Here is a 25304-nt window from a genome sequence, read left to right on the forward strand (position 1 = left end):
AGTTAACAAAAGTAACCATATTTCTTCCTTTGGAATCAATGTGCAAAACTTCTACCTTGAATCAAATACTACTGGAAATGTAAATCTAAGTTGATAAAGTAGAAAAGTATAACTTTTTTGTCAACTTTGTTTTAAAAGCTAAACAGTGCTACTTGTGTCCCTCAATATGACACAAATAAACATCACATTTTGACTTTAATGTAGGAACTGAGGTCTGAGCATGTCATCCCCTCCAACTGTCTGCTGATTTTACAAGTACAAGTACTGTTATGTAAATTGAGGTGGCTGTTTTGCCATGAATGGCAAACTTCCCTTTAGCGTTATTTGATTGGCCTGCCGTAAATCGGCTATTTTACCGTGATTAGTCTACTTCACTAAGTTCACCCCCTTCTTCAGATCTCTTTTCACTTTTAAATTTGTTTTGTCACTGAAAATAGGCTGTTATCAACATTACCAGCCCACTATACTACATTTCATAAGGATTTTATGTCGCAGACGACACAGAGGCTGATAAGCGTCACAGGCACGACAAGTCAAAGTAAGTTTATCTTTCATACCGGTAAGTGCTTGCAAGGCGAGTCCGTCTTGACGAGATAGCGTACATATTGCGAATACGCAGCGACATAAACGTGCACATTTGTGCTATTAACATAAGCTTGTAAATTTTTATAAGTAATCAGGATAAAATATCTGGGATACCGGGAGAGTGGGCGGGATCGGTGTTGTGCCCGCCCCGCTCCGGTGGACCTCTGGGCACTTCGGGTGGGGGATTGGTGGGCGGATGCGCCTCCCCCCCCACCCCCCGCCCGGTTGGGGGGGGCCCAGCTGGTCGCTCCTCTTAACTCACGGCACTAGTTTTGCACAATACATTTTAGGGCACATAACACACTTTGGGGGGGAGTGGGGTAGGGTGGAGACACCGTCTCCGCCCTGCAGCTCCCCGCCAATTTTAATGCACCACACAACTGGGGGGGGGGGGGGTGGGGGGGGCATCGGTTGGGGCGGGCCGCAGCATGGAGCAGTGCTGCGGTCACCTGTCCCCCCCGAGGCTTCCCCCCATTAACTTCTTTTAATGCACCACATACGCTCCTTGACATGCCTGGGAGGCGGGTGGATCGGAGCAGAGGGGGATATCATTTCCCTCTGCTTCAGTTCACCTGCCCCCAATTTTAATGCACCACACACACACACTTATGTATATACACTGGGTGGGGTCACACTCACGGTTTAGGGGTAGAGTTCGCTAGTCGGCGAGCTGGCGAACTCAGTAACAGGGTTAGTTTTTCACTTAGATCGTTGGGGTGACGACCGGGGCCTCTCCCCGCTGGGCCTGGGGTTCGGGGATGCCGCCCGTCCTCCGGTGCCCCCATCTCCCCTTCTGCCCCTGGTGTTCCGTCCCTCCGCGTGGTGGGGTGGGTGCGGGTGCCCTCTCCGCTCCGCTGTCCGGCCCCTCTTCGGCGCAGATGCCTGGGTGCGGTGTGTCCCCGGGGTCTGGGGGTCGGGGGTTGGGGGGCTGTCAGTGGGTGGTGGTGGGGGCGGGGGCGGCTTGGTTGGGGGGTGGTGGTGGTGGGGGTGCCGGGGTGGGGGTGCTGGGGTGGGGGGGTGTCTGGGGATTTGGGGGCCTGGGGGCGGTTGGGGCTGGGTTGGGAGGGAGCGGGGGGGTCGTGGGGGGAGTGGGGGTTGTGGGCCGGTGGGGTGCCTGTTGGGCCTGCAGTGCCCCGTCCTGCTGCGTTGGGTTGGGGGCGCGGGCCGCGTTGGGGTGGGGGGCGCTCCTGCTCCTGGGTTTGCTCTCCGGCCGGTGGCCCCTGCGGGGCCCGGGGGTCGTCCTTTGGCGCTGCTGCGGCCTGGGGGGCCCTGAGGTGTTGCGCTTGCTCTGTCCTGGCGGGGGTCGACGGCTCCCCTCTTTGGTGGAGATTTTCATGCATGCCAGATCCACCACACCAGCATCTATCGAAACTCAGACACAATTTGTTTCTCCCTCAGGTCATTGATTCGGTGGAGGCGGGTGTCTGTGGATCTCACTCTGCTTCATCTGTCCTTTCTACCTTTCCTCAGTTTCTCCTTCGGGCCCTTGAGGTCTCCCTGATTTGTTGGAATTTAGATGTCTCTGGGGTTGGTAAAGGACTCTGGTTAGTGGCCCGGTGGGTGGTGTCTGGTCGGTGCTGGGCTTCGCTTTTCTTTCTTTTCTTTGGTCCCTCTTCGGGTCTCCTGGCGGCCCCACGACTCTGGCTGGATTTTGAAGTGTTCGGTTTAGGTGAACGGTATGGGAATTCTTTTTTTTTTTTTTTACACGCACGCACACACACACACACACACATACCAAAAAAAAAAAAAATAAAATAAAATAATAATAATAATAAAAATAAAAAAAATAAATAAGGGAGAACAATGATGATGACATGTCGAATGATCAATACTGAGCTCTCCCCAGAAAAAAAAAAAAAAAGGATAAAATATCTAATTTACAGCAGGCTAAAGATTTCCTCGCTCCGGCGATCGACCAATATTGGAGCCGTTCAGAGCAAAAATATCGCTAGCATTTGAATTGCCAGTCACGGCAAAATAACCACTGCCTAAACAAATGGCGTGGCTTTCTCCCGTTTTCAGCAAGTGGTGAAATCGAGTCTTCCTCATTGTATACATGGGTGCCATATCATTAGCGAGGTGCAACGTGTCCACGTTGGTGATCGCTCTTATTGTGCCCCTTTCTTTTCATACGTGCTTCCTTGTGTAAATGACTCCTCCACAGTAACATAGTAAACTGTTTTTTTTTAGCGGGAGTTTATTTGCTGTTGTTGAGTTCCTCCCATATAGAGTGTGTGAGGACACGACTGGCAGAGTTAACGCTACGAAGCCCATGGGGGCGAAAGCCACGGGCGCGGCGCAACGAAAGGGGGAAAAAAACATCTATGTTATAATTTTTTTTAATCGTTCACAACAAAACACTCAAATTAATTTTAAAAAATCTATTTATCTCCCAGCCCTAGCTGGAAGTACATATTTTACGTTACGCTCCGGTGATGGGATGGCGTAGAGAGACTGTTCATTGAGTAGTTTGTTCTGTGGCCATACATTATTTTTAAATTATTTTTAATTGTATGGTTACAAAAAGGTCAAAGAACAAATATGTGTTTCCATTTAATACAGGTTAAAGGAGGCAGAAACCATCCATGCACTGCTGGCAGTGAGTCCCTCTAAGGATGAGATTTTACTCTAAAGTCTGCAGTTTCCACTTAATATTGTCATCAAAACGGATTTTTCATCTGTTGGGCTATGAAACTTTTTTCGTGAAAAGAACGATTCGAGTTTATTTAGGACTCAGTCGTTGACGTGAACGAGAATCTCGAGTGCTGATGATAGCCCCGAGTCCAGGCGATGAACGTATTTGCAAATGTATTCAAACTTACTTATGTTCTTTTTTTTCACATTTTCTTCCACATAATACCTACCACAGGGTATTCATGCGCAAGAATTATGAAAAAAAAAATGCCCAACGAAAATCATCAACTGCAGACATAACAAAACCATACAAATTATGAATAAAGATTTACTTAATTTTCAAAAGTATTGGTATGATGTAGCCCAAATGCTAGTTTTTTTGTTTGTTTGTTTGCTTTGCGCATGCACAAGACAATGCTCTGTGGCATTATGGGAATTTTTAAAAAAAAAAGTTTGAAGCATTTATCTTACAAGAACATACTTTCAAAAATATGTTCAAATGAGCTTGCTAGTCAAAATGTTTGCTCCACATTTGCAGTTACATGCTTCCGTGAGCTTCAATGTGAACAGTCGGTTGTCATATTCCGAGTAGTGTTACGAAGGTAACGACACAGTGCCGTAAAGTGTCTTGGTGTTGGAGTGTGTTATCCTAAAATTTATACGATGAATACAGTAATATTTAGCACACAGTTATTGCCTGTGTATTATTGGACACAAATCTGCTGATGAAGTGTCACTTTGCATCACTGCCCTTGTTTCATTTCATGGGTCTGCTGCTGGTATGAATCTTTTGGGCTAGCTGAAGCTAGCAACTTGAGGCTAACCCCAATATAAACCTTTTTGAGTTGAAGTCGTTGGCCCCTGGTCGCTTTTTTTCTTTCTTTCTTGCGTCAGCACAACATCCCATTCCTGTCACCATTGTTTCAGTGTTAAATGTGTTTTAATCCGAAATGAGGAGCAGAAAATTGTCAGCAACACAAAATGTTTAATCGAAAAATAATTAAATATATTTACCAGTCAGATTTCCTTGAGTGATTTAAAAATATTCTCGGATTGTCTCATATTTTAGAAGCAAGATGTAGGCATTTATGAGCACAGTTTCGAGCCCTACAATGCTTTTATTATGATGGACTTGTGTCAGGAGTAGCCAAAGTTATTGGTTTAATTTAGTTTTTCTCCATAGGTTTGGCACATTTCTTGAAACTGAGATGACATTTTAAAAACTGCAAGATCATTTTGCCAAACACTTACATTTGTGCACAACCTATCAGTTCATTAGCAAAAGCACATATCTATCCCAAAACTGCTCACACATGCTTGACTCCAAGTTATTTTTCCCAAACAAGGAGTTGATACAGTCTCAACTGCAAAGATCCTTCTCAATTGTTTTGGCTCATCTGCATTCACTTTGTTCTTTTGCCAAAAAGAACTTGGATGATTTTGCACAACTCTTTGGATCATCTGCAAAAGCTCATATCTCTCCCAAAACAGCTCACCTATGTGTCAAAATCTAATTTCTATGTCATACAAGTAGTCAGTGCCCCCAAAATGCATCGTCCCTTTGGCATTCTGTGAGCACCACAAAATCATTAGATGTTTTCTCACAACAGCTAACAAAATACAATTGTATATAAAACTGAGGGGGGAAAAAGGATTTTACAAGAGCAGTATTCAAAGTTTGCGGTTTGACATACTCACAGTCAAGGAAATTGCAACCGTTTTTATTCACACAAAGTTACTTACACATTAGAGTGCAACAAAAGAAAGTGGAAGCCAAATTCTGTATATTCATGAAAAACTAAAAACTAATAACTAAAATCATATCTCGCAAACAGTGTAAATGGAGAACCAACTACTGTAACACTTTCTATGCACAGTAAATTTGCAGCACTTTTATCACTCAAAAGAACGGCTCCACGCTGAAAAAAAACTTTTATTGGAATAACTTGATTGTGACTTTCTCCTTCTACTCTCTAATGTGGCTACAACTTAACAGTGAATTAGACCGCGTTTAACCACACTGCCCCTCAGTGGCCAAACCCGATACAACATGAAAAGTGCTCCAAATAAAGGCACACACAAAGGCAAGACAGTATAAAATAATTTAAATAAAATCGATTTTGGGACATTTAAAATCGATTTGGAATCATACTAAATGAGAATTGTGATTCTTATAAGAATTACTTTTTTGGCACACCCCTACTAAAGTCAAAGTCAAATTTACTCTACAGAATTTACTGTGCAGTCACTGTTGTCACCTTCCTCCTCTTGACCATCCATACGCTGCTCTGTTTGGCCAAAGGTTTTCATCCACGTCGCAATGCAGCGAGGGAAAAAAAATGGCGTGAATGTCTCAACCATCCTCTACACTGCATGATCCCCTGTGATATACAGGACTAATTTTGACAATTACACAGATGATTTTGCATATTATAACTTACGCACTGAAATCCTGCTGACATGTTTTGGAGAGGACAGCCATTAGGCTGAAAAACAACTAATCCAGTTATATCAGCAAGATCTATTCATTTGGAAAATGTACTAAATGTGGGCACATTGTGCTAACTGTAGGCTAAATGTACACAATCATTTGCACAGATCCACTCAGGCAATTGAGACATGTACTAAGACATTGGCAATTTGATGAAAGCAATGAGAAATGCCATCCAGTCGGCACCAACAGTAAGGTTGTATTGGGATTTGTCCATTGTATTTTGAAAATGTCATCTCGGTTTCAAGAAATGTGCCAAGCCTAAAGAGAAAAACTGTAATGTAACTTTTTGAATGGTCACTAAGAATGTTAAAATTGTATTTAAAATGTCTGTTCAGCACAGCTTTTATGATGGCGACAATTTAATCTGGGAACAATTTCTATTTGCATAATTTCGGTGGAAAAAATATGTACAAAAAAATGATATCATTTTAAAAAAGACATGCAGGGGATGGTTGTCAAGAAAGATGTAGCCTACTATCTAGAGCTGATCCCATGAAGGTGCAGGGAATCTTAATTACAAAGAGCAATGGCTTTGCTGGCTCCACTTGTATTAAAAATATATTTTAGTAATACTCAGTGTCATTTCAAATGACATTTGGTAGATCTTCCACCCATGGGAGTCGCTTCTTCTGACACACGGCTGAAATTTTGCATTCGTCCGGCATTCTGTAATTTATTGCATCTCATCTGTCCACGTTTTTGATTTATATATTGATTTGAAAAATAAATAAAACTTGATAGGAACCTACACTGCAGTGCAGTGATGGACTGTGTCTACACGCCGGAGAAGAGATATGAAACATTGGGAGGAAATTAGATATTATGCCCTCAAGACAACTGCAGCCAGCAGCACATTCATTATTGGTGGGATATTTATTATTAAGAATTCCTCTTCATGAGTGACTGCTGTGGAATATTTCGCCCCCTACTTAGGCTATATAAGTCAGGCGTGTGAACATTGCACACGTGTGTTTGCATGCTCGCAAAGCAAATGCTTTGGTTGGCCGCATTTGGACTCACAAGCACAATGCTCTGGGTGCAACTGAAAAATACATGGCACTCTTGGTCATACGGCGCACTCTCTCACTGTTGAGTCCATTTGTCAAACTGACAGGAGCACATTCGCAACAACAGCTAAACAGCTGTTAATAAAAAAACTGAACTTGCCAGGACTTCTAACCACATCTCTGCTCCAATTTTAATCACAGCACAGTGAATTTCAAGCAGTAATAAGGGCCAAGCCTGTAGAATTTCTAGCTCATTTCCAAACACCACACAGTTCCCCTCCACCATCCTCCTCCTACAGCTCCTCCACTCGATTCCGCGTCAATTACGTTTACTCCTGATCACTTTACAGCTTGGCAGCACCTGCGCTAATTGTAGCGGTCGACGGTCGCTGATATGTTTTGCATCCTTAACACAGTTTTAAAAGGGGTGTGGAGAGAATGGGAGGGGGGAATGACAGATAAACATCTAGCCCAGGGGCTTTTGGGTACGCGCGGCTCAGCCTAGCAGATGGCCATCATATTATATAGGGAAAATGTTCTAACAGAAAAGCGGCTAGGGTGTGGGTGGGTGGGGTGTAATGAATCTGAGGTTGTAGGAGGAGGAATAACGAGGCAAGTAAAGAAGGTAGGATACAAGGATGGATGGAAGGAAGCAACTACTTTTGCATATACTGCAATAATATGCTAGGGAAAATCTTTTGCGCAAACCCTAAGAAAATATGCGTTGATTTCTGATTTATCCTCCCACTACTGTACCCTAAGATTATGATATTCCCCTGCCATTCTATACCTTATCATTTTTATATTGCATTTTATCATCATCATCTTCACTATAAGTGTTTGTGCTTATTGCGGAATAGCAAGGTTCCAAAGCATTTCTTTATGCATTGTATAACCGTGTTATCAATAATGTACGCTTCACAAAAACAAGTTTGTACTTGTACTGCATTTTGTGTGTTTCATTATTCAAAATTTCACACAGAAAATCTCAAAATAATTTCCCATTAAATCCCTGATGTATATCGGACACATGCATTGCACGGACAATCCATTAGAGGGCAGTATCAGCCAGCTGATGGATTTTCTAGCGACCTTGCAAGATCGCCTCAATTAAGAAAGGAGAGACACCTACACTAATGGAGGGAAATGTTCTTTCTGATTTTTTGAAATACTAAATATACTATAATACTAATAATATGTTTCACACGTATGTTTATTATAATATTTTTGACAGTTATAATGTACGAATTTAAAGCACTGTGACCAGATGTAGGCTATCAAATATGAAACAATTCAAAAGTCATATGTGGAAGTTGATTTCCCCCCCCCCAAAATTTTTTGGTTTGTTCAAAAGGTCCAATAAATACTCTATTTACAAAGATTCAGAATTTTCTCTCATATATTTCACGGTTCAGGCTTTATAGGTTAACTTAGATTGTAGTTCTTTCTATTTAAATATGCCACTTTAATTACTGGCATTTTTTTCTTCAACCTCCATCCATCTTCTACTTCTTATCCGAGGTCGGGTCGTGGGGGCAGCAGCTTTAGGAAGGATGCCCAGACTTCTCTCTACCCAGCCACTTCAACCAGCTCCTCCGGCAGGATCCCAAGGCGTTCCGGGCCAGCCGAGAGATATAGTCTCTCCAGCGTGTCCTGGGTCGTCCCCGGGGCCTCCCGCCGATGGGACATGCCCAGAACACCTCTCTAGGGAGGCGTCCAGGAGGCATTCGCACCAGATGCCCGAGCCACCTCAGCTGGCTCCTCTCAAAGCGGACGAGTAGCGGCTCGACCCCGAGTCCCTCCCGGATGACCGAGCTTTTCTCACACTATTTCTTCAACATTCTACTTTCCAAACCTTTATATGGGTCAATTTGACTTGCAACATAATAAAAGGACTAAACAATCACAAATAAAACACGTTAGTGTCAAATGTGTAACAAAATTATTGCCCAGAAACAACCTTGCTCCTGACCAAGAATCCATTAACACAACTACGTATTCCAGACCAAGAATCCATTAACACAACTACGTATTCCAACTTTGCCTTACATTCAATAGTACAAATATTTCTCCAAGCAAAAACATATTTATGCAAGAGGCTCATCGGTCTCCACATTTTGCCCAACATGTACTGTACGTGGAAGGTGTGTAAATAAAAGCATTGGACATTCGAGCAGTGGTGACATTAGGAGACAGAAGGTTCTTCCGATTGGACAGTGTTTAAGCTATCTGCCACCTAGAGACTTGGTATGCTTGTAAATAAGCTTCTAAGCGCACTTAGTTTTAGTGTGGATGTGTTTGTTTTGTTTTCCTACCTGGAGTAGGGGGAAATAGTAGGTTTTAAAAAGTTTTAAAAACTATGTGTAGACAAGGCCTAAAAAAAGAGGTTTGCACCACTTAAAGATTGTCTGTTCCATGGGAAGACTGGCTGGCCATTTCTTTGCCACTAGGTGAACAACTCGTTGGTCTGCAGGGTGGTCATTCAACAGCCACACCCGGCAACAACAACAGCAACCCAATTGTGAATCTCCTAGGGAAAATATCCAGATACATTAACTCTTTTACTGCCAAAGACGTTAAATGATGTTCTGCAAAAACCTACGGAGGAGCGCCAAAGACGTTAAAAGACGTCCACCCATTTTTTATTTTTTTTTTTTGAAACGGGTGGAGTAAAGCCTTGCCCAGCTGTGGTGAAAGTTTCAAGCAGGTCTAGTGAGCCTAATGACTATTTTTGGCCCCTAGAGGGCAGCGATGACTCTCTTTTGACAAGATTGGGTAGACGTCAGTAGAAGACGTGAGGCGGAGCTAGAGGGGACAATGGCTGGGGAAGGGAAGAGAAGAGAACATGGCGACCGGTTTGCAAGCAGCTCACGCTCGAGCATTTTTTTTCAAAGACGAAAAGCATCGACCAGTGCTAAAGAGCACATTGATGAGGACGATGATCATCATCGATGATGATGATGGTGACTCCGAGGTTGGAAGCGTTGACGCGGCAGTAGAAGACGTGAGGCGGAGCTAGATGGCTGAGGAAGCAAACAATGGCGGTTGCAAGCAGCTCACACTTGGGAATTTTTTTCAAAGACGAAAGGCATCGACCAACGCTAAAGAGCACATTGATGACGACGATGATCATCATCGATGATGATGATGGTGACTCCGAGGTTGACGCCGAAGTTGGAAGCGCCGAAGTTGGAAGCGCTGATGCGGCGGCTATGATGACGTCATAAAGGTTCACGGGCTAGCGATGCTAACACCGGAAAACGCGGAGCACAACAAAGCACGCTCAGGCGGACGTTCAATCGGCGGCGAAGAGTACCCCGAGTCCAATGCATATTCATCGGATGAGTGGGTACAGTCTGCTACTTGCTATTCCCCGGAAAAAAAGGCCGTCTGCACGCGAAACGGGCAATGGAAAGTGAAAGTAATCTGTTGTGCAAACCCTGCTCCCTCTCCTTGCACGCAGGAGAGCGTTACAAAAAGAAAAACTATATTTGAAACATCCACATAATTGTAAATAGTACCACAGTTGCACACATTTGTAAATAGTTTGCGAAATTGTTTTGTCAAATTGTTACACTGTTGAATGGAAATAAACATATTTTGCAAACTAAAAACACTTTTTCATTGTTGGTGGTGGTGTATTACAGAAGTAAAGCACTATTTAGGTGTTTGTGGCCTCATTTATGGACAAAAAGAAGTGTACAATTCACTAGAGTGCATGAAATAACATTGTTTCACAAAAAGCTCTTTTTCTCCGCTTTTTGTTTCACAACAGAGCATTTTGGTGAAAGTAACCATTTTCTATTGTTGATTACTGAAGAACGGAATAAGGTAGAAACTTAAACTTAGAAAAAAAAAATTCTGATGAAAGATGAGAGTCCAATCTTTCATTTGGTAGTATGTGTGTTCCCATAGTCCAAACACAACATTTCCTGTGGACCTTGAAAGATCAGTCAAAATGCTTAAATCAGCTGGCACTGGCGACATCCCGTTTCTGAAAACGTCTGGCAGTCAAAGAGTTAATAGGAAGGCTGCACAAAAGGAAAACTGAAGTCTAAAAACTGAATTGAAGCAATTTGGATTAAAGATGTCTTCCACAAACAAAAGCAGTTTAGTTGCCTTGATTCCACCTTTGCGAACTATCACGACCTGCATGACCAAGAATATAAACAGATGTAGCAAAATTATGGATTTCCTAACATATGTTGTACACCCAGTTCAGCCAAGGCTATGAGACACATGTGTGTGTGTGTGTGTGTGTGTGTGTGTGTAGCAAGTCTGGATCAAAGGAACTATAAAAGCCACCTTGCCCCCCTCTGAACCTATAATGAACGGGCTGCCAGCCCTCTCGACTGTGGCTATCCGAGGTCATAGCACATATTATACAGCATATTATACAGCAGTCTCTTGCCATTATTTATTAGAAGAGGCTGCAGCTAAGTGATCCCACAGGTTGAATTGGCCTGGTTACCTGGTGAGATTTGTGTGTACGTGTGCGGTGGAAACAAAACTGAAACCAGCAATTAAAAAAAGATGGCACTATCCTTAATATAACAATTTATGATGAATTGAAACAAGCTCACTGAGAACATACATACTACTACAACTACACCTACTATCAAATGTGGTGAATGAATTGCATTATTATAATTATACCAATAACTTTAAGAGGGAAATATTTAAATTTAATACTGAAGGGAGTGCATTAACTCAAATTAAGTTTGTATACAAGCAAACAAATTATCCTGCTGACCCCAGCTATGCTGCAGACATCACAACATAAATTAAAGTGTCTGTCCAACACAATAAAAAATATGGACATTAATGGAAAGTAAATTCCTATGTGGCTTTGAAAAATGGACAGAGTTCTCCATGTTGAAAAAGGAGGTCAGCCTGCATTGGTGTAGGTGTGTTCTCCTGGTGTTCCAAGACAAATGATGTGCTTTGCCTTGGGTCAACTGGGCTTTCCCCCATCCAATAATGACCTTTCAGGGAGGTGAATAGCCGTTCCCACAGTGATGAAGCAGCACTATGAACACCACATCAGGGGTGTGTTTATTGCCGCACTAATTTTTAATACGGCAACACGACCCCTCGACCTCTAATGGATTGTTTCACTGTTCATCTGTCAACAAAGCTTTCCCATTTTAGTGATCGTGTCAAGCAGAACCAAGCAGTGGTCTGCAGCTAAATACAAATCTACCAAGCTCATGTGCAGCTAATATATGCAAAGTGGTGCAAGTATATGCCGGTTCCCACGTCAAGAATCTGACGGTGATTTAGCACAGACACTGAATTGGCAAAAAATTGACAAGGAAAAAAAATTGATGAACCAAGCATTAACGTCAAAAAATTTGTCAATCCGTTAATGATGGACACCCACCTCTGAAACGTCTCGCAAGCAGAGTTGGGAATAACATCGCAAACGGCGTTGCAATCATGTTATGCAATAAACATGGTGCAACATCACCACCTGCATTGTGTCACATTATGACACCATATAACAAGTGTGAGATGAGTGATGGCTACTTTAAAGAAATAACCATACTCTCAAAATCATTGCCTTCACATCATAACGAGTAAGGAACATGGCTGGGAGGTCATGGTTGTGCGGTCCGCAGTCATGGTTTCATTAAGTAATGCATGAAATGTACACAATCATGCTTAAAACATTCATGGCGCAGGCGGGAACAAAAGCAGTGATTGAAATGGTTAAATATTAAGAGATTTTTCAGTCATTTAGCTTTTTATGCAAATTGATGTTGGTGACAATCGCTGTGATTGGCTGTGCTAGACAGGAAATGCAAATCACTTGTAACTTTTGTTTCCCCTCCAGGAACCTGCCTGAGTAAAACTTTTTTTTTTTTTTAAATATCTAAACACAAATCAAACAAACTGTCCGATTGGAGTTGCCGTAGCGTGACATCATCGGCCAGCAGAGATCTTCACCCAGAGGAATGATTTGCATTTTTTAGCTTAACAGCCAATCAGTGATCTCCATTTTACACACTACACTTCAATTGAAACCGTGTCTAAAAAGCACAATGACTCTTACTACTTCACAATTATAAAACCTGCATTTTACTTAAATATGTTCCTGCTTGTATTTATAATATGTTTGTAATTTTATGTCATGAAAACCATTACGGTAATTGGTCTCACAAACAATGACTTTGGAAGCATGTTATGCAGTGCACCGTTTCTACAACTAGGTGTCAGTAACGCATAGCGCATGGAGTTCCATGCGAGCCTGATGTTAAGGTAAGGTTTGAAAAAAAAAAAAAAAGCGGGCATTCCATCAATATTGACGGAATCTCAGTCAGTCTGTCAATGAACGATGCCATGGCGTACGCCCATTTCGCTGAGGGAAGTTGGGAACAACTAATGACGGATTGACGATTACAATGCTGTCTGGCTTAAAATATTGACAGATTGACGATGAAGGAAGGGTCTCCTGACTGTTGACGATTGCTGAATGACGGACGCTCAAAATTCATTGACGCACCCATCTCTGTGTAAGATGAGTTAGAAATGTTATTTAATCGTTTTGGGACCATTTTGTGGTCAGCAATTATAGCATAAACATTTTGGAGGGGGTTTGTCAGGGGGGTTTACTGTATATTGTTAAACGAATACCTCTGACTGTGTCAAAAGTTTGATACCATTATTTGTATGCTCAGATGTACCTAATAATATGGTGCGTGTAAAGTCACATCCTCATCCTACATTGTAAAACTCTTATCAATACAACATCTTGAGTTTGTTTTATTATATAAAGTGTGATTCCTTCATCCAAACAAGTGGAGTGCAACATTCCCAAATCTAACCAAACAGAGGAGAAGATACTTTCAATTACAAAAACAGTTTTTATCCAAACAAGTGGAGTGCAACATTCCCAAATCTAACCAGAGGAGAAGATACTTTCAATTACAAAAACAGTTTTCATCCAAACAAGTGGAGTGCAACATTCCTAAATCTAACCAAACAGAGGAGAAGAGACTTTCAATTACAAAAACTGTTTTCATCCAAACAAGTGGAGTGAGTGCAACATTCCCAAATCTAACCAAACAGAGGAGAAGATACTTTCAATTACAAAAACTGTTTTCATCCAAACAAGTGGAGTGCAACATTCCCAAATCTAACCAAACAGAGGAGAAGATACTTTCAATTACAAAAACTGTTTAAAAGAAAAACAAAAAGAAAAGAAAAAACATTTTGTGGCGCATGCCATGGGACACGGGCAGGAAATAAATCCTTACAATGTAGTGCTGTTGAGGTGGGGAGCAAACAGTCACACTTCGTATAAATTCTTTCCTTCCAATTTTTTTCACAAATTTCCAATGCAAAACTGTGTGATTTGGTCTCTGGCTTCCCTTTCAAAAGTCTTCAGTGTTATCGTTCACATTGGGAATGTATTAGTGTGCAATCAAAAGAAAAGGGGAAAAAAAGCCTAAAGGCCTAGATACACCAATCCGACGTGGACCAAATGTGACTGACGCCTGCCTACCCTGTGTGGCGTCGGCTCAGACGTCGGCACGTCGCGAAGAAAAATGACGTAATTACACACCGGACCGACACAGATTATTATGTACCTTCAGCACATGCGCGAGAAGTAATTCCCCTCCGTACCATCGGCGGTGGTAGTCATTATTCCTAAAAGCAACCGGCAACCTCTTTACGGGGGCGGGACATAAAAACGTAAACAACTCATACCGGTGTTGACAGTGACACCGGGGTAAATGCGGCTGCCAGCCAGTTGGTGACGCAAAAACAGGCACTGGTCCCCTGCTTGCTCCTGAATGCATGTACTCCGTTGTGGCGTATCCTGGACCCTGTCGACTCCTGGCTGCTACCGATCGTCGGTTCACCCGAAAAGCTTTGGCAGTGCTGCCCTCTGCGATTTGGAAGCGGTGCCGACCTCCCTTCTGAAGGCGCTTCCTCGAGAACGATGTCTATTTACCACATCGATCACAGCTTTAAAGCCACCTTCTTTGAAGTCGTCCAAACCGTCACTGTGCTGTGCTGTGTCATTTACCGACCTCCAAAATACAAAAAGGACTTTTTAAACAACTTTGTAAATCTTCTTGCCGAAATCGTGTTGAAATATGATCATATCCTCTTTATGGGGGACTTTAATATTCACGTGTGCTGTCCTGAAAAAACTGTTAAAAAGTTGAGTTGACTACTGTTTATCCGCGTTGTTACTTGCTCTTCTTGCCCCGTGCGCTGATTTGCAAGCTAACAGCCAATCACAGTGATCAAATGTCCCCGACGCCCGATTCAACATGTCGAATTTGCTGGAAATGCCCCTCCAACGTATTCCAACTCGATCCGACTTCACAACAGTAATTTGTACACTGATCAAACGGCGCATGCCGTCGGCCGAACGCTGTCCGACTCCCGACGTCGGATTGGTGTATCTAGGCCTTAATCTCATTTAATAGCAGCACATCCTTCAATTTGGGGCAGTTTCTGTCTGTACCAGTTGTTTTCTGGTATAGAGAGCCCCAAAATTTCATGGGATGTCACAGTTCAATCATGTTGCATATGAGACTGATTGGTGGCAAAAGAACGCAGATCCTTGGCTCGATGTTGATTGTATGAGGTTCAAAGCCTGTGACGGGATCCCTCGATGGGTGCCTCTCATACATTTTGTGAGAGAAGTCTGACTTTCTTTTCCCTCAGCAGCCAGTTCCAAAAGTCCTTGATTGAGGAAAGCTTAATTTTCTCACGGTTTTTACTGTAAACATTCAAGAAGATGCCAAAGAGCACGAGAAGGCCACCCCAGACGTACCTGTGTGAGGGGGTTGGGGGCGAGTTTAGAGGGGGTGATAGATGGTTAATATTCTTCAGTGACGACAATGTCACCTGTAGTTACATGAGACAGTTTTTTTTGTTTTATTATTTTGTCAATTAATCGATGAATTAAAAATATATATTAATGTCCACCCCTATATTCAAAACCATTTCTAATTGACAGTGCACAAAATGCACAAACACAAACTCATATTCGGTTACTGGTTTGGTCAGTACAATGTATCATAGTTTTCTCAAGTAAATGCAGATGAACTGCTATACTATGACTCTCAGTAATATTCTTGTTCAGTGTTTTGTTTAATGCCTGTTTAAAGAGGACTACTGAAAAGGCGCTCTAATTTTTAGTGGTAAATGTTATAAGAATAAAATATGAGAAACGCAGGTTTATTCTTTATTTTAGATTCAGAACGGACGGAGGATGGAAGGCTAGTAGTTGATTAGGTATTGTAAACAGAAGTGACTATGATGGACCATTGATTGTAATTAAGTAAAAAAAAAAAAAACATGATTTCACACGAATCATTCTAATTGTATGTCAGCTTTTATGGATTGTTAAAAAGTCTACATTATTTACATATTTGCAATTATTACTGTTTAATGATGGACACTTTTCTGTCTGAGTTTGAAATGTCAGAGTGCATTTGAACGCATCTCACAGCTCGCCAAACGCTGTCATCATTTCCGCTCCTCTTAGTGGCTAATTGTGGTTAAGTTAAGTGGTTAAATGTGATTCCGGGATGGCGTTGTGTTGAGTAGTAGTCGAAGAGGACGAGTCAAGCTAACCGCCTTGAGCCGCGACGCACACCATGAGCTGTGAGGATTTCAAAATACAAGGCAATTGCATTGACGTCAAAGTATTAGGTGGAATGCTTTTATTTTGAAGTTGGCCTTAGCAGCGCCAACTGGACTATTTTGTTAATTTTATAAGACACTTTTCAGCAGCTGTATCAGCGACGTAAAACTGATTTATAACGTTTTGACCAGGCCATCGGCCGGTTCAAGACTGATTCATTAGTCCGTGTGCTGGTGCACTCGCTTCATTTAACTCAAAACTGGATTTTTGATTCAATTTTTTTTTTTGTTACACCCCCTAGTACAGAGGTGGGCATCGAGGGCCGCAGTCCTGCAGGTTTTGCGTGTTGCCCTTCTCCAACACAGCTGATATATGATCAGCTCATCAGCAAGCTCTGCATAAGCCTGATAACGATCTTGTTGATTGGAATACAGCTTGTGTTGGAAGTGAGAAACCTAAAAAACCTGCAGGACTCCGGCCCTCGAGGACCGAGATTGCCCACCTCTGCCCTAGTACTTACAGATAAACTTGGGAGCTACCTGAACTTTTTGTTAGGAATCTAAAAAGATGTCTATCATCTAAGATTAACAAAAATCAAAAAACAAAAGTTAAATAAACATGCTTTAAGACATTTCAAAAAGGTTAAAATGTTGACACTAATATTTTTTCCCCCTCTTTTTACTGAAAATGAATATCTGTTAAAAAAATATCGGTTACCGGCTTCCTTGACTACTAATAAACAGTATTGATCCTGAAAAAAACATATCGTTCTATCTCTAAATCTTAACTCATGTTGGTCATGTGACACAGTGCAGTTCTACAATTTTACATAAGGCGAATACAATTTGATAGTTTTTTTTGTTTGTTTTGGTTTAAGCGTTGCATCCCATCAGTAGCTCTCTGACTGTGTCAATCAAAACATTGTTATTAACGTTGATTGGATCTCATTAATGACCAAAGAGTTTAAAGTAAATTCGGCAAGCATAAAAAAAAGAACATGCAGTAAGCTTGTGAATGTATTGCCATTGTGTATGAGAGAAATCATGTTAGCAGTACAATATATGACCTTTTTCACAGAGCCGATGAATAAGTGCAGCAGTGAGTCATAGATGGGGAGACAGAGGAGTGGAGTACAAAAAAGGTACAGCAAACGGACTGAGGACATGAAAACGAGGGTCAGGAAAGGCAAATCCAAGTTTTCTTAGTAAAAGCAGAGTTCAGTGGTCACATAGTTAAAGTTAAAGTACCACTGATAAAAGAAAAGAAGAACATTGGCCAAAGTCCAAAGGTAGCAGTACTTACTGAAAAGTGAAGGGCTTGGTGAAGAACATGAAGGAAAATACAATTGACATGGCTTTCCGCCCTGTGGTCACTGAAAAGAAGTAAAAATATAGTCATGGTTCTGGCAACGATTGTTAGATGAGTTATGTCTTTTGCTTTTGACTTCAAACAAACTGTTCAAGACTTTCTAACCTGCTTTTCTAATGACCAGTATTTGGTAGGGAGATGTTCTAAAGATCACTAAAGTCAAGTATTTGACAAAAAGTAGGAAAACTGACCTGTAACAGCAACAAGGGCGTCAAACAGCTTGATCAAGGCCAACACAAAGGAGATGCCCAAAAAACCAGCAAGAGAGAAAAGGAACGTATAACCGTACGTCTTCAGAGGGTCCTAAGAGAAAACATTTAAACAGCAAATTCATATAGGATCAATACAATTTCCTGATGATAATCTCTTAACTGCAGGGTTCGATATAAACGCTGGCCCGATGGCCCGGAACCAGTTTGTCGCTGTGTCTGACTACAACCTACCTTCAGATGCGAGGCCAGTACAAATTTTGTAAGTCAGACTCGACCATTGTGAGATCATTATGTCCAATAATACACAGAGAACAACTGTGCATTGTGAGCGATATTTTTAATCTTTTTTTTTGCTTCTATGCTGATCCTCCAAAATATGAATCCACATGAAAATGGTCAGTAGCACTAAAAGGTTTGGGAACCACTGCCTTTATAAAAAGGCCACCATTCAAAAATGGTTCATGTCGAACCCTGTTAATAGTCACATGAGCAATGCAAGTAAGGTGTAATTATGTGCGAGCTCACCTCTGAGTACAAAGACACTGCTGGCCCCAGTCCACCCACACAGAAGAGCCCTGTCAGTATGTACACAAAGCCGATGGAGTACGAGTACAGCACCTGTAAACACAGCATCCTTTATTTATTTATTTTTTTGGACATACAAAAATAAAGTGTAATTGCACATACACTACAGTGGCAGCCTTATTTATTTATTTATTTAATTTGAGTCAAGCTTCAAATCTTTTCTATGACAAAAAAAAAAGTCATAACCACCATGATGTCTGTTTTCTAAACATTCTTGTCAACATAAGTCGACATAACAGGCTAAACGATGTCTTAATTTAACTCAAAATGATTTTAACTTTGCCGACATTTCATATCAGACAGTCCATGTCAGAGAAGAAATATGGAGTTAAAACAAGACTAAGGAACTTTCAGTTTACGTTGATTATGGCAAAGCCATATGGACAAAAGTGGTAATGTTATGCCTGAAGGAAGACCACATTTCTCATGAGGACAAGCGCATTGATTCGTTTTGGAGCTCATGCCAGTGAGTGTTGACATTCAAATTGACTAATGCCTTTGTAATGAATGGGGAAAGGGGGAAGTGATGTATGCCATAACGCAGTCAGCACCTTTGTAGTTTATATAATATATATATAATATAATATATATATATATATATATATATATTTTTTTTTTTTTTTTTTTTCAACCTGATTTTGTTGTTCAATATGAATCATTAGTTTTTATATGAAATAACAGCTGTAGGTTTATCAATTCAATGCATTGTTCTTTTTTTTAATCAATTGTGTAGTCAAAACTTTATTCCAAATAATTTTGGGTCAATTCATGTAGATGCAAAAGTAAGTGAACCCTGAGCTGTGTTGCTTAAAACAAGCAGTCTAGTACGATCAGGTAGGACAAATTGGTAGCTAAACTAACCACTGAAATGGACCAATGAAATGAGAGGTTTAGTAAAGAAATTGTGCATCACTGACTGAAACAGACACAAAACCACGTCACTTTAGTCTTACCCAGGTGAACTCATACAGGTCAGTCATGCTGAGAGGAAGATAAATTTCAGGGGACTTCAGGAAGTGGGTAGTGACAGCACATCTGTCTAGGGAAAGCTATAAAGTCATCAAAAAAAATTTGCTTCATCATTCCACTGTGAAGCAGTTCACCTGTAACTAGAGAACCCTGAAAATTACTACAATCCTGCCTAGAAGTGACCCACAAGAAAAGCCAACTCGAACATCACATCAAGGGATTTTCTGCATCTGGGACGTGTGCATGCTTCAACAATCAGAAGAAAAGTCAATCTACAAGGCTTTCATTTCATGGAAGGCTTGCTAGGTAGAAGCCTCTGCTCACAAAAAAGATCAAAGCCGCCCATCCAACTTTTCCAGAGAGTACCTCGACAAACCTGAAGCTTTTTGGAAGACCCTTCTGTGGACAGATGGGTCAAAAATTTAACTGTTTGGTCACAACTAAAACAGTCATGTTTGGTGAAAAGTCAACACTGCATACCAGCAAAATAACCTTCACCCTAGAGTGAAGCATGGGGGTGAAAATGTTAAATTCTGGGCTGGGTTTTCATCCTCAGGACCTGGACAACTACACATAATCCAGGGAATCATGAATTCTGAGAAATATTGGGAAATCCTGGAACATAACCTGAAGCCGTTCTTTGTGAAGTTACAACCTGGAAGAAGATGGATCATGCAACATGACAATAATCCAAAGCATTCCAGCAATACAAACAAGGAATGGCTGAAGAACAACAAGATTCATGTTGTGGATGTGCCCAGTCAAAATCTTGACTTAAATTCTTTCAAAATACTGTGGCAGGACCTGAAGCGGGCAGTTTATGATAGACACCCAACCAACCTCACTCAACTGGCTGCATTTTGCAAAGAAGAGTGGCAAAAATTCCCCTAAAGTAGATGTGAAAGACTGATAAATCACTAAAGAAAGTGTTTGGATATAGTTCTCATTTCAAAAGGAGGTGCAATGTCCGATTAAGTGAGAGGTTCACATACTTTTGCACCTATGAAATCTGAGTTTTCTTAAATCAACAACTTTTGTTCAAGAATAAATGATAATATTATCATTCTTTTTGTTCAAGCCCCTTATTTTCAATGTCAGCATTGTAAATTTGGGTATGACTAAACATTTAATACGGTTATTTTAATATTTTATACAAAAAATCTGACCATGACTGCAGGGTTCACAAACTTTTGAGATATACTGTATATGGGAAAATATGGAATTATATATACACACACAGATATTATATCACCCAGGATAAAATGTTTAAAATGAGATTAGTAGACACAAACATTTGTTCACAATGTACACAAGACAATATTGGCAATTACAGTATATGCATGCCACATGCCTGTCAACCAGTTCACAATTTTTGGATCACGGTCACTGAAAATCTCTCTGCATGCTTGGGCCACATAATTCCACTATTCACCTTTACTCTGCTTGTTAGAGGACACTACACAAATAGACCTTTCTCTTAAATACAAAACCCCACTAGTGGCTAGTGGGGTTTCGGTCTGGGGGGGTGTATCATTATTTTATAATTTTTCCCATCACTTTACCCTCTGTATATTAATTTACATACTTGTTTAAAATAAAAAAAAATTGGATGTTTCACCCTTTTTTTGTCTGTCTTATATTGTTATGCTGTGCTAAAGAGCTGATTGCTTTCTTTCTCGCATAGCTTTATGTTGCCTTCTTACTTAATTTGCAACTTTTTTTCAGTTTTGTCTTTTTTGCACTTTTATTACATTTACTTGTGTGTGTGTGTGTGTTCTGTTGTTGTTTTTGTAAAAATTTGAGTTTTGGTTTGGACTCAGCCCGTTATAAGTTAGAGAATCCTACGAACTACTATTTGCACAGAAATGCACAAGGAGGTCCCTGTGTGTTTGTACGTTGTGTTCACCAATGGTATTTGTTGTTTTTGTTAATAAAAAGAGAGAGAAAATAAGGTTGAATACCATTTCAGAATTGGAGGCATTATGATGTTTCATGGCTTTCTCCTGCACATTTCCAATAAGAGCATCAGCACACAGTGCCAGGGAAATGATGAAAACACCTGAAGATAAACAAACATCCTAAACATGTAGAACATAAATGACTATTTTTCTGTGACTATTTTTTAAAAGCGCTCCAGTACTTGCCTGTGACATTAAAGTTGGGTGACACAGTGCTGTCAGCAAGTGTGAACCAGATGAGTCCAAAACTCATGCAGACAGCAGCGGCCACATCAACCGCACTATAGCGTTTATCTAAAACACAGGGAACAGAGCAATGATTCCAAGCTTCAGCTGAATGCAAATCTGAAAGCAAATATCCTTGACTCTAGTGAGTACTTTGGAAAAAAAATATTGGTGGCCATTGAAGATATGTATTTGAGTAGAACTTGTAGAAGCCATAGTATTCACGATTAGTTATATTACATTGAAATAAAAAATAAAAATAAAAATAAAGGAGGGGGGGGGGTAAACTGACCTTGTAAAAATACTCCTCCAATCATGACAGGAATTAGTTTACAGCACTTAAAGATGACCTGTGTCGGATAGTTCAAGTAACCCAGGGAGGAGTTGGAAAGGCCAATGGTGGCCACTGTTAGAAATGCAAGGATCAAATACGTCTTCCCAGGTATCCTGGAAAATTATCAGAAAAAAAAGTTCAGGAGTCTTATTATCCAACCAAAAGAAGTCATTTGAATGTCTATGATGTAGTTCGACAAACAGTCAAATAGTTGTACCTTCTGCGTTTGTCTTTTGTGAACTGAAGTTCTATGACTCCAAAGAGAGAATAGAAACCAAATTGGACCAGAGTGAGGTACCATCCAAAGGACTTTAACCCTTCCAGAGAAAATATTAGCTCCTGAGCAGCAAGACAAATAAAGAAGATGGTCACATTGAGTTTCATTTTTTGACACATATATTATTGTTGTAAACAAGGGTGCACATTAGTGGTGTGCCAGTGCGCATGAGGACTCAAAAATGAATATTGGGCTCCAGTTCAAGTCTGTCACCATGCTTTTATGCACTAAGAATAGATCAAGACAGCCTCAATTCAAAGTCAAGTCAGTGGTGTGCCAACCTAAAAAAAAGCTACGTGATTATAAACATACTTTCCACACATAAAGTCAGGAGTTATTTTCAAGGTACCAAATAGCTATATACAGGGATGTGATTTGACAAAAGTGAAATTATCTGAAAATTTAGCCCGGGGTCTGGGGGCAAAACAACAGCATAAATTTTCAATGTATATTGAACTATCCCATATAAAATGGCAGTTTTAGTCAACTCAAAATCAGTCACATTCAAAAACATTGGACTGCCTTTGCTTTTAAAAACTATCACTGAGAATATCATCATATCTAACTAATGTGATTACTAAGTTAACACATAAATAATGTTGAAGAGTTCAAATTTCATGAACAAATAATTGTATCATGACCAAATGAAAAGTAACTCATATTAGAGCATACCACAAATGTCTTTGTTATAGTAGAAGATGTTATCTGTCGGAGTCATGTGCATACACAATGAAATAGAAAAAAAAAAAAATCGGATTTTTTTTTTGGGGGGGAGATAAAAAAAGCGGAATTCCGGGAATTTGCGGAAAAATCACATCCCTGTATATAGTATTTTCCTTATTACCTGCATGTATCCATAAATAAGGAAAAAGAAGAAGACTCCGGCCACACAGATGCAAAACTGTATGGGGGTACTGAAGTTGCTAACTCTGATTCCCAGAATCCTCAGTTCCTCCAGAGACTTTATATGAGGGGACATCACCTCAGCAGATGGAGGTACGGATATTGAAATGTGCTTCCGCGAACTGTTGTATCCCACTAGGCCATATTTAGCACTCATTGTGTCCAGGATCTACTTGTGGCTGTGTGAAGACAAAAGTAACACAATTGATCAATTTAAAATGTTCATCTGAATAATGTTGCATATACTTTACATGAATGAATACAACATTCTTAAAGGGATACTTGACTCATTGAGCCATTTTCAGCAGTAAAAAGTTAATATTTCGTCCAGAATGAATTTGATAACTTCATTATTTTCCTTGTACAATTAATACCTTTAAAACTAAATTTTCCACTTTGTGTCGACTGAAGATGGCATCACCTGTGCTGAGGAAATAGCTAATGACCAATCATGACTCACCTGTTTTCTGGGTTTGGTCAGCAAAATGACCCATGATTGGTCGTTACCTACTTCCTCAGCACAGGTGATGTCATCTTCAGTCGACAACAAGTGGTAACATTTGTTTTTAAAGGTCTAAATTGTTCATAAAAAATAATGAAGTTATCACATTCCTTATAGACAAAATATTAAACATGTTTTCAATTATTTCACCTTTTTATATAACTCCACGTGTCCATTCATAGTTTTGATACCTTCAGCGAGAATCTATAATGTACCGGTAAATAGTCATGAAAATAAAGAAAATGCTTTGCATGAGAAGGTGAGTCCAAACTTTTGGCCTGTACTATACTTATTAATATAATCAGTCATATCACCAAATGACATGAAGACCTTGTATCATTGAAAATCAATTTAAAGAGATAACAAAAAAATCCCCACAAAAGTAAATTTAAAACTATCTTTATTAACATTCATCATCATAAATGTTAACTGAACTTTACACATACTTAACTTTTTTTTTTAATGAACACTTTAACTATTAATGAATTAACAGTGGAGGGATTTGAGCTTTTCCCCTTTTAATTTTAAACTTAAGTTCAATATGTTACTTTAATGCTGTATTTCATGTGAGACGAATAATAACACCCTATAGTAATGATATGGTATTTTTGTGTGTTAGAACACAGGAGATTCCATTAAAAAATATCTAACAAAAGGCAAAAAGAAAAAGAATGTTGTACAGATGCTGCGCCAATTGTAAATGTATCTTTGCATTTTTATATCGTTTGCCAAGGACGTAGTTTCGCAGATATAGACTTGTAGTTACTTCAAATAATTTGGAGGGAGTTAAGTAACAGCGTGTAATTAATTCATTTGCTGTCCTGACCATGGGGGAGACATAGGTTGAGGATGCTAAAGGGAGTAGAATCCGACCGTTGTCTGTTATCCGTATTATATTAATTTAAAACAGCATAATATAACTCATCACTGCACTACCACGACGCTAGATTGTCATAATTTTAAATGTTAGCGTAGATGTTTTTAAAAGAATAGCAAGAAAATAAAGGAAAAGCATTCAATCGACAGACAATCCAGCTACTGAACACTAAATCACACGTTGTCATTCCAACATCGGGTACATTCACATCTGAGCATCTGCATAAACTTGGAGGACTACATTACGTATTTTTGAAGGCTTTGCGGATGAATGCAGGATTGTGATGGCTGTTACCTTCAACAACACTTCCTGATATCTTTACGTTGGTTTATGTTCTTCTTGTGGGGCTATTCCGGGGAAATGCATAACTCTAAAGAACCCGGAGGCATATTTACTGCTGATGAAACTCGCTCATAATCCTCTTCACCAATGACAACTTGACAATTTGCAAACTAGCTAAACAAACACACACACACAAAAGCCCTATGGCTAGCAAGCAGCTAGTTGCAGCAGCAGAAGCAGCAAACAACTTCCGGCACAATAAACTGTGATTCTATTGGTCGACCCGAGTGCGCGTCCAGCCTATAGTCACGGACTAATATATGAAGTCATATTATAAATCCGTGCCTATCATTATTATAACATATTCCTGTTTGTTGTTTGAACCTTAAAAGGTGCTCGCCGGTCCATTAGACATCTTCAGTTTTGTGAGTTTGCTATTTAATCTTCAACCTCCCCATGAATCTTTCCACTCATAGGACACA

General features: G+C 40.3%; 1 protein-coding gene across 3 annotated transcripts; it reads right to left on the minus strand.

Annotated features, from left to right (window-relative positions):
- Positions 1-1711: 1711 nt before the first annotated feature.
- Positions 1712-25089, minus strand: slc35b3 (solute carrier family 35 member B3). 3 transcript variants are annotated; one of them, XM_077554952.1, is made up of 10 exons: positions 24835-25089; positions 23103-23340; positions 22199-22320; positions 21940-22094; positions 21609-21716; positions 21426-21523; positions 18436-18528; positions 17890-18001; positions 17633-17702; positions 1712-2229 (listed from the first exon to the last, which is right to left on the minus strand). In XM_077554952.1, exons 2-10 carry the CDS (start codon positions 23316-23318, stop codon positions 2052-2054), a joined length of 1152 nt encoding a protein of 383 aa, XP_077411078.1. In that variant the 5' UTR covers positions 23319-23340; positions 24835-25089; the 3' UTR covers positions 1712-2051. The 3 variants fall into 3 exon arrangements, with proteins under 3 accessions (XP_077411078.1, XP_077411079.1, XP_077411080.1); XM_077554953.1 differs by lacking the exon at positions 1712-2229 and adding an exon at positions 13457-15514 and having other exon boundaries at positions 24835-25086; XM_077554954.1 differs by lacking the exon at positions 1712-2229 and adding an exon at positions 15516-15588 and having other exon boundaries at positions 24835-25088.
- Positions 25090-25304: the final 215 nt, after the last annotated feature.

Source organism: Vanacampus margaritifer, chromosome 20, assembly GCF_051991255.1.
Source record: "Vanacampus margaritifer isolate UIUO_Vmar chromosome 20, RoL_Vmar_1.0, whole genome shotgun sequence".
Taxonomy (NCBI): domain Eukaryota; kingdom Metazoa; phylum Chordata; class Actinopteri; order Syngnathiformes; family Syngnathidae; genus Vanacampus; species Vanacampus margaritifer.

What these genes read in the sequence shown, in the direction of transcription:
- slc35b3 (XM_077554952.1), bottom strand. Translation starts at nt 23,318, where the DNA reads ATGAGTGCTAAATATGGCCTAGTGGGATACAACAGTTCGCGGAAGCAC. An exon ending in TTATTTATGGATACATGCAG is followed by an intron (nt 22,321 to 23,102) that starts GTAATAAGGAAA and finishes CTTGCTGCTCAG; the next exon opens with GAGCTAATATTTTCTCTGGA. An exon ending in TGGAGGAGTATTTTTACAAG is followed by an intron (nt 21,717 to 21,939) that starts GTCAGTTTACCC and finishes CCTGTGTTTTAG; the next exon opens with ATAAACGCTATAGTGCGGTT.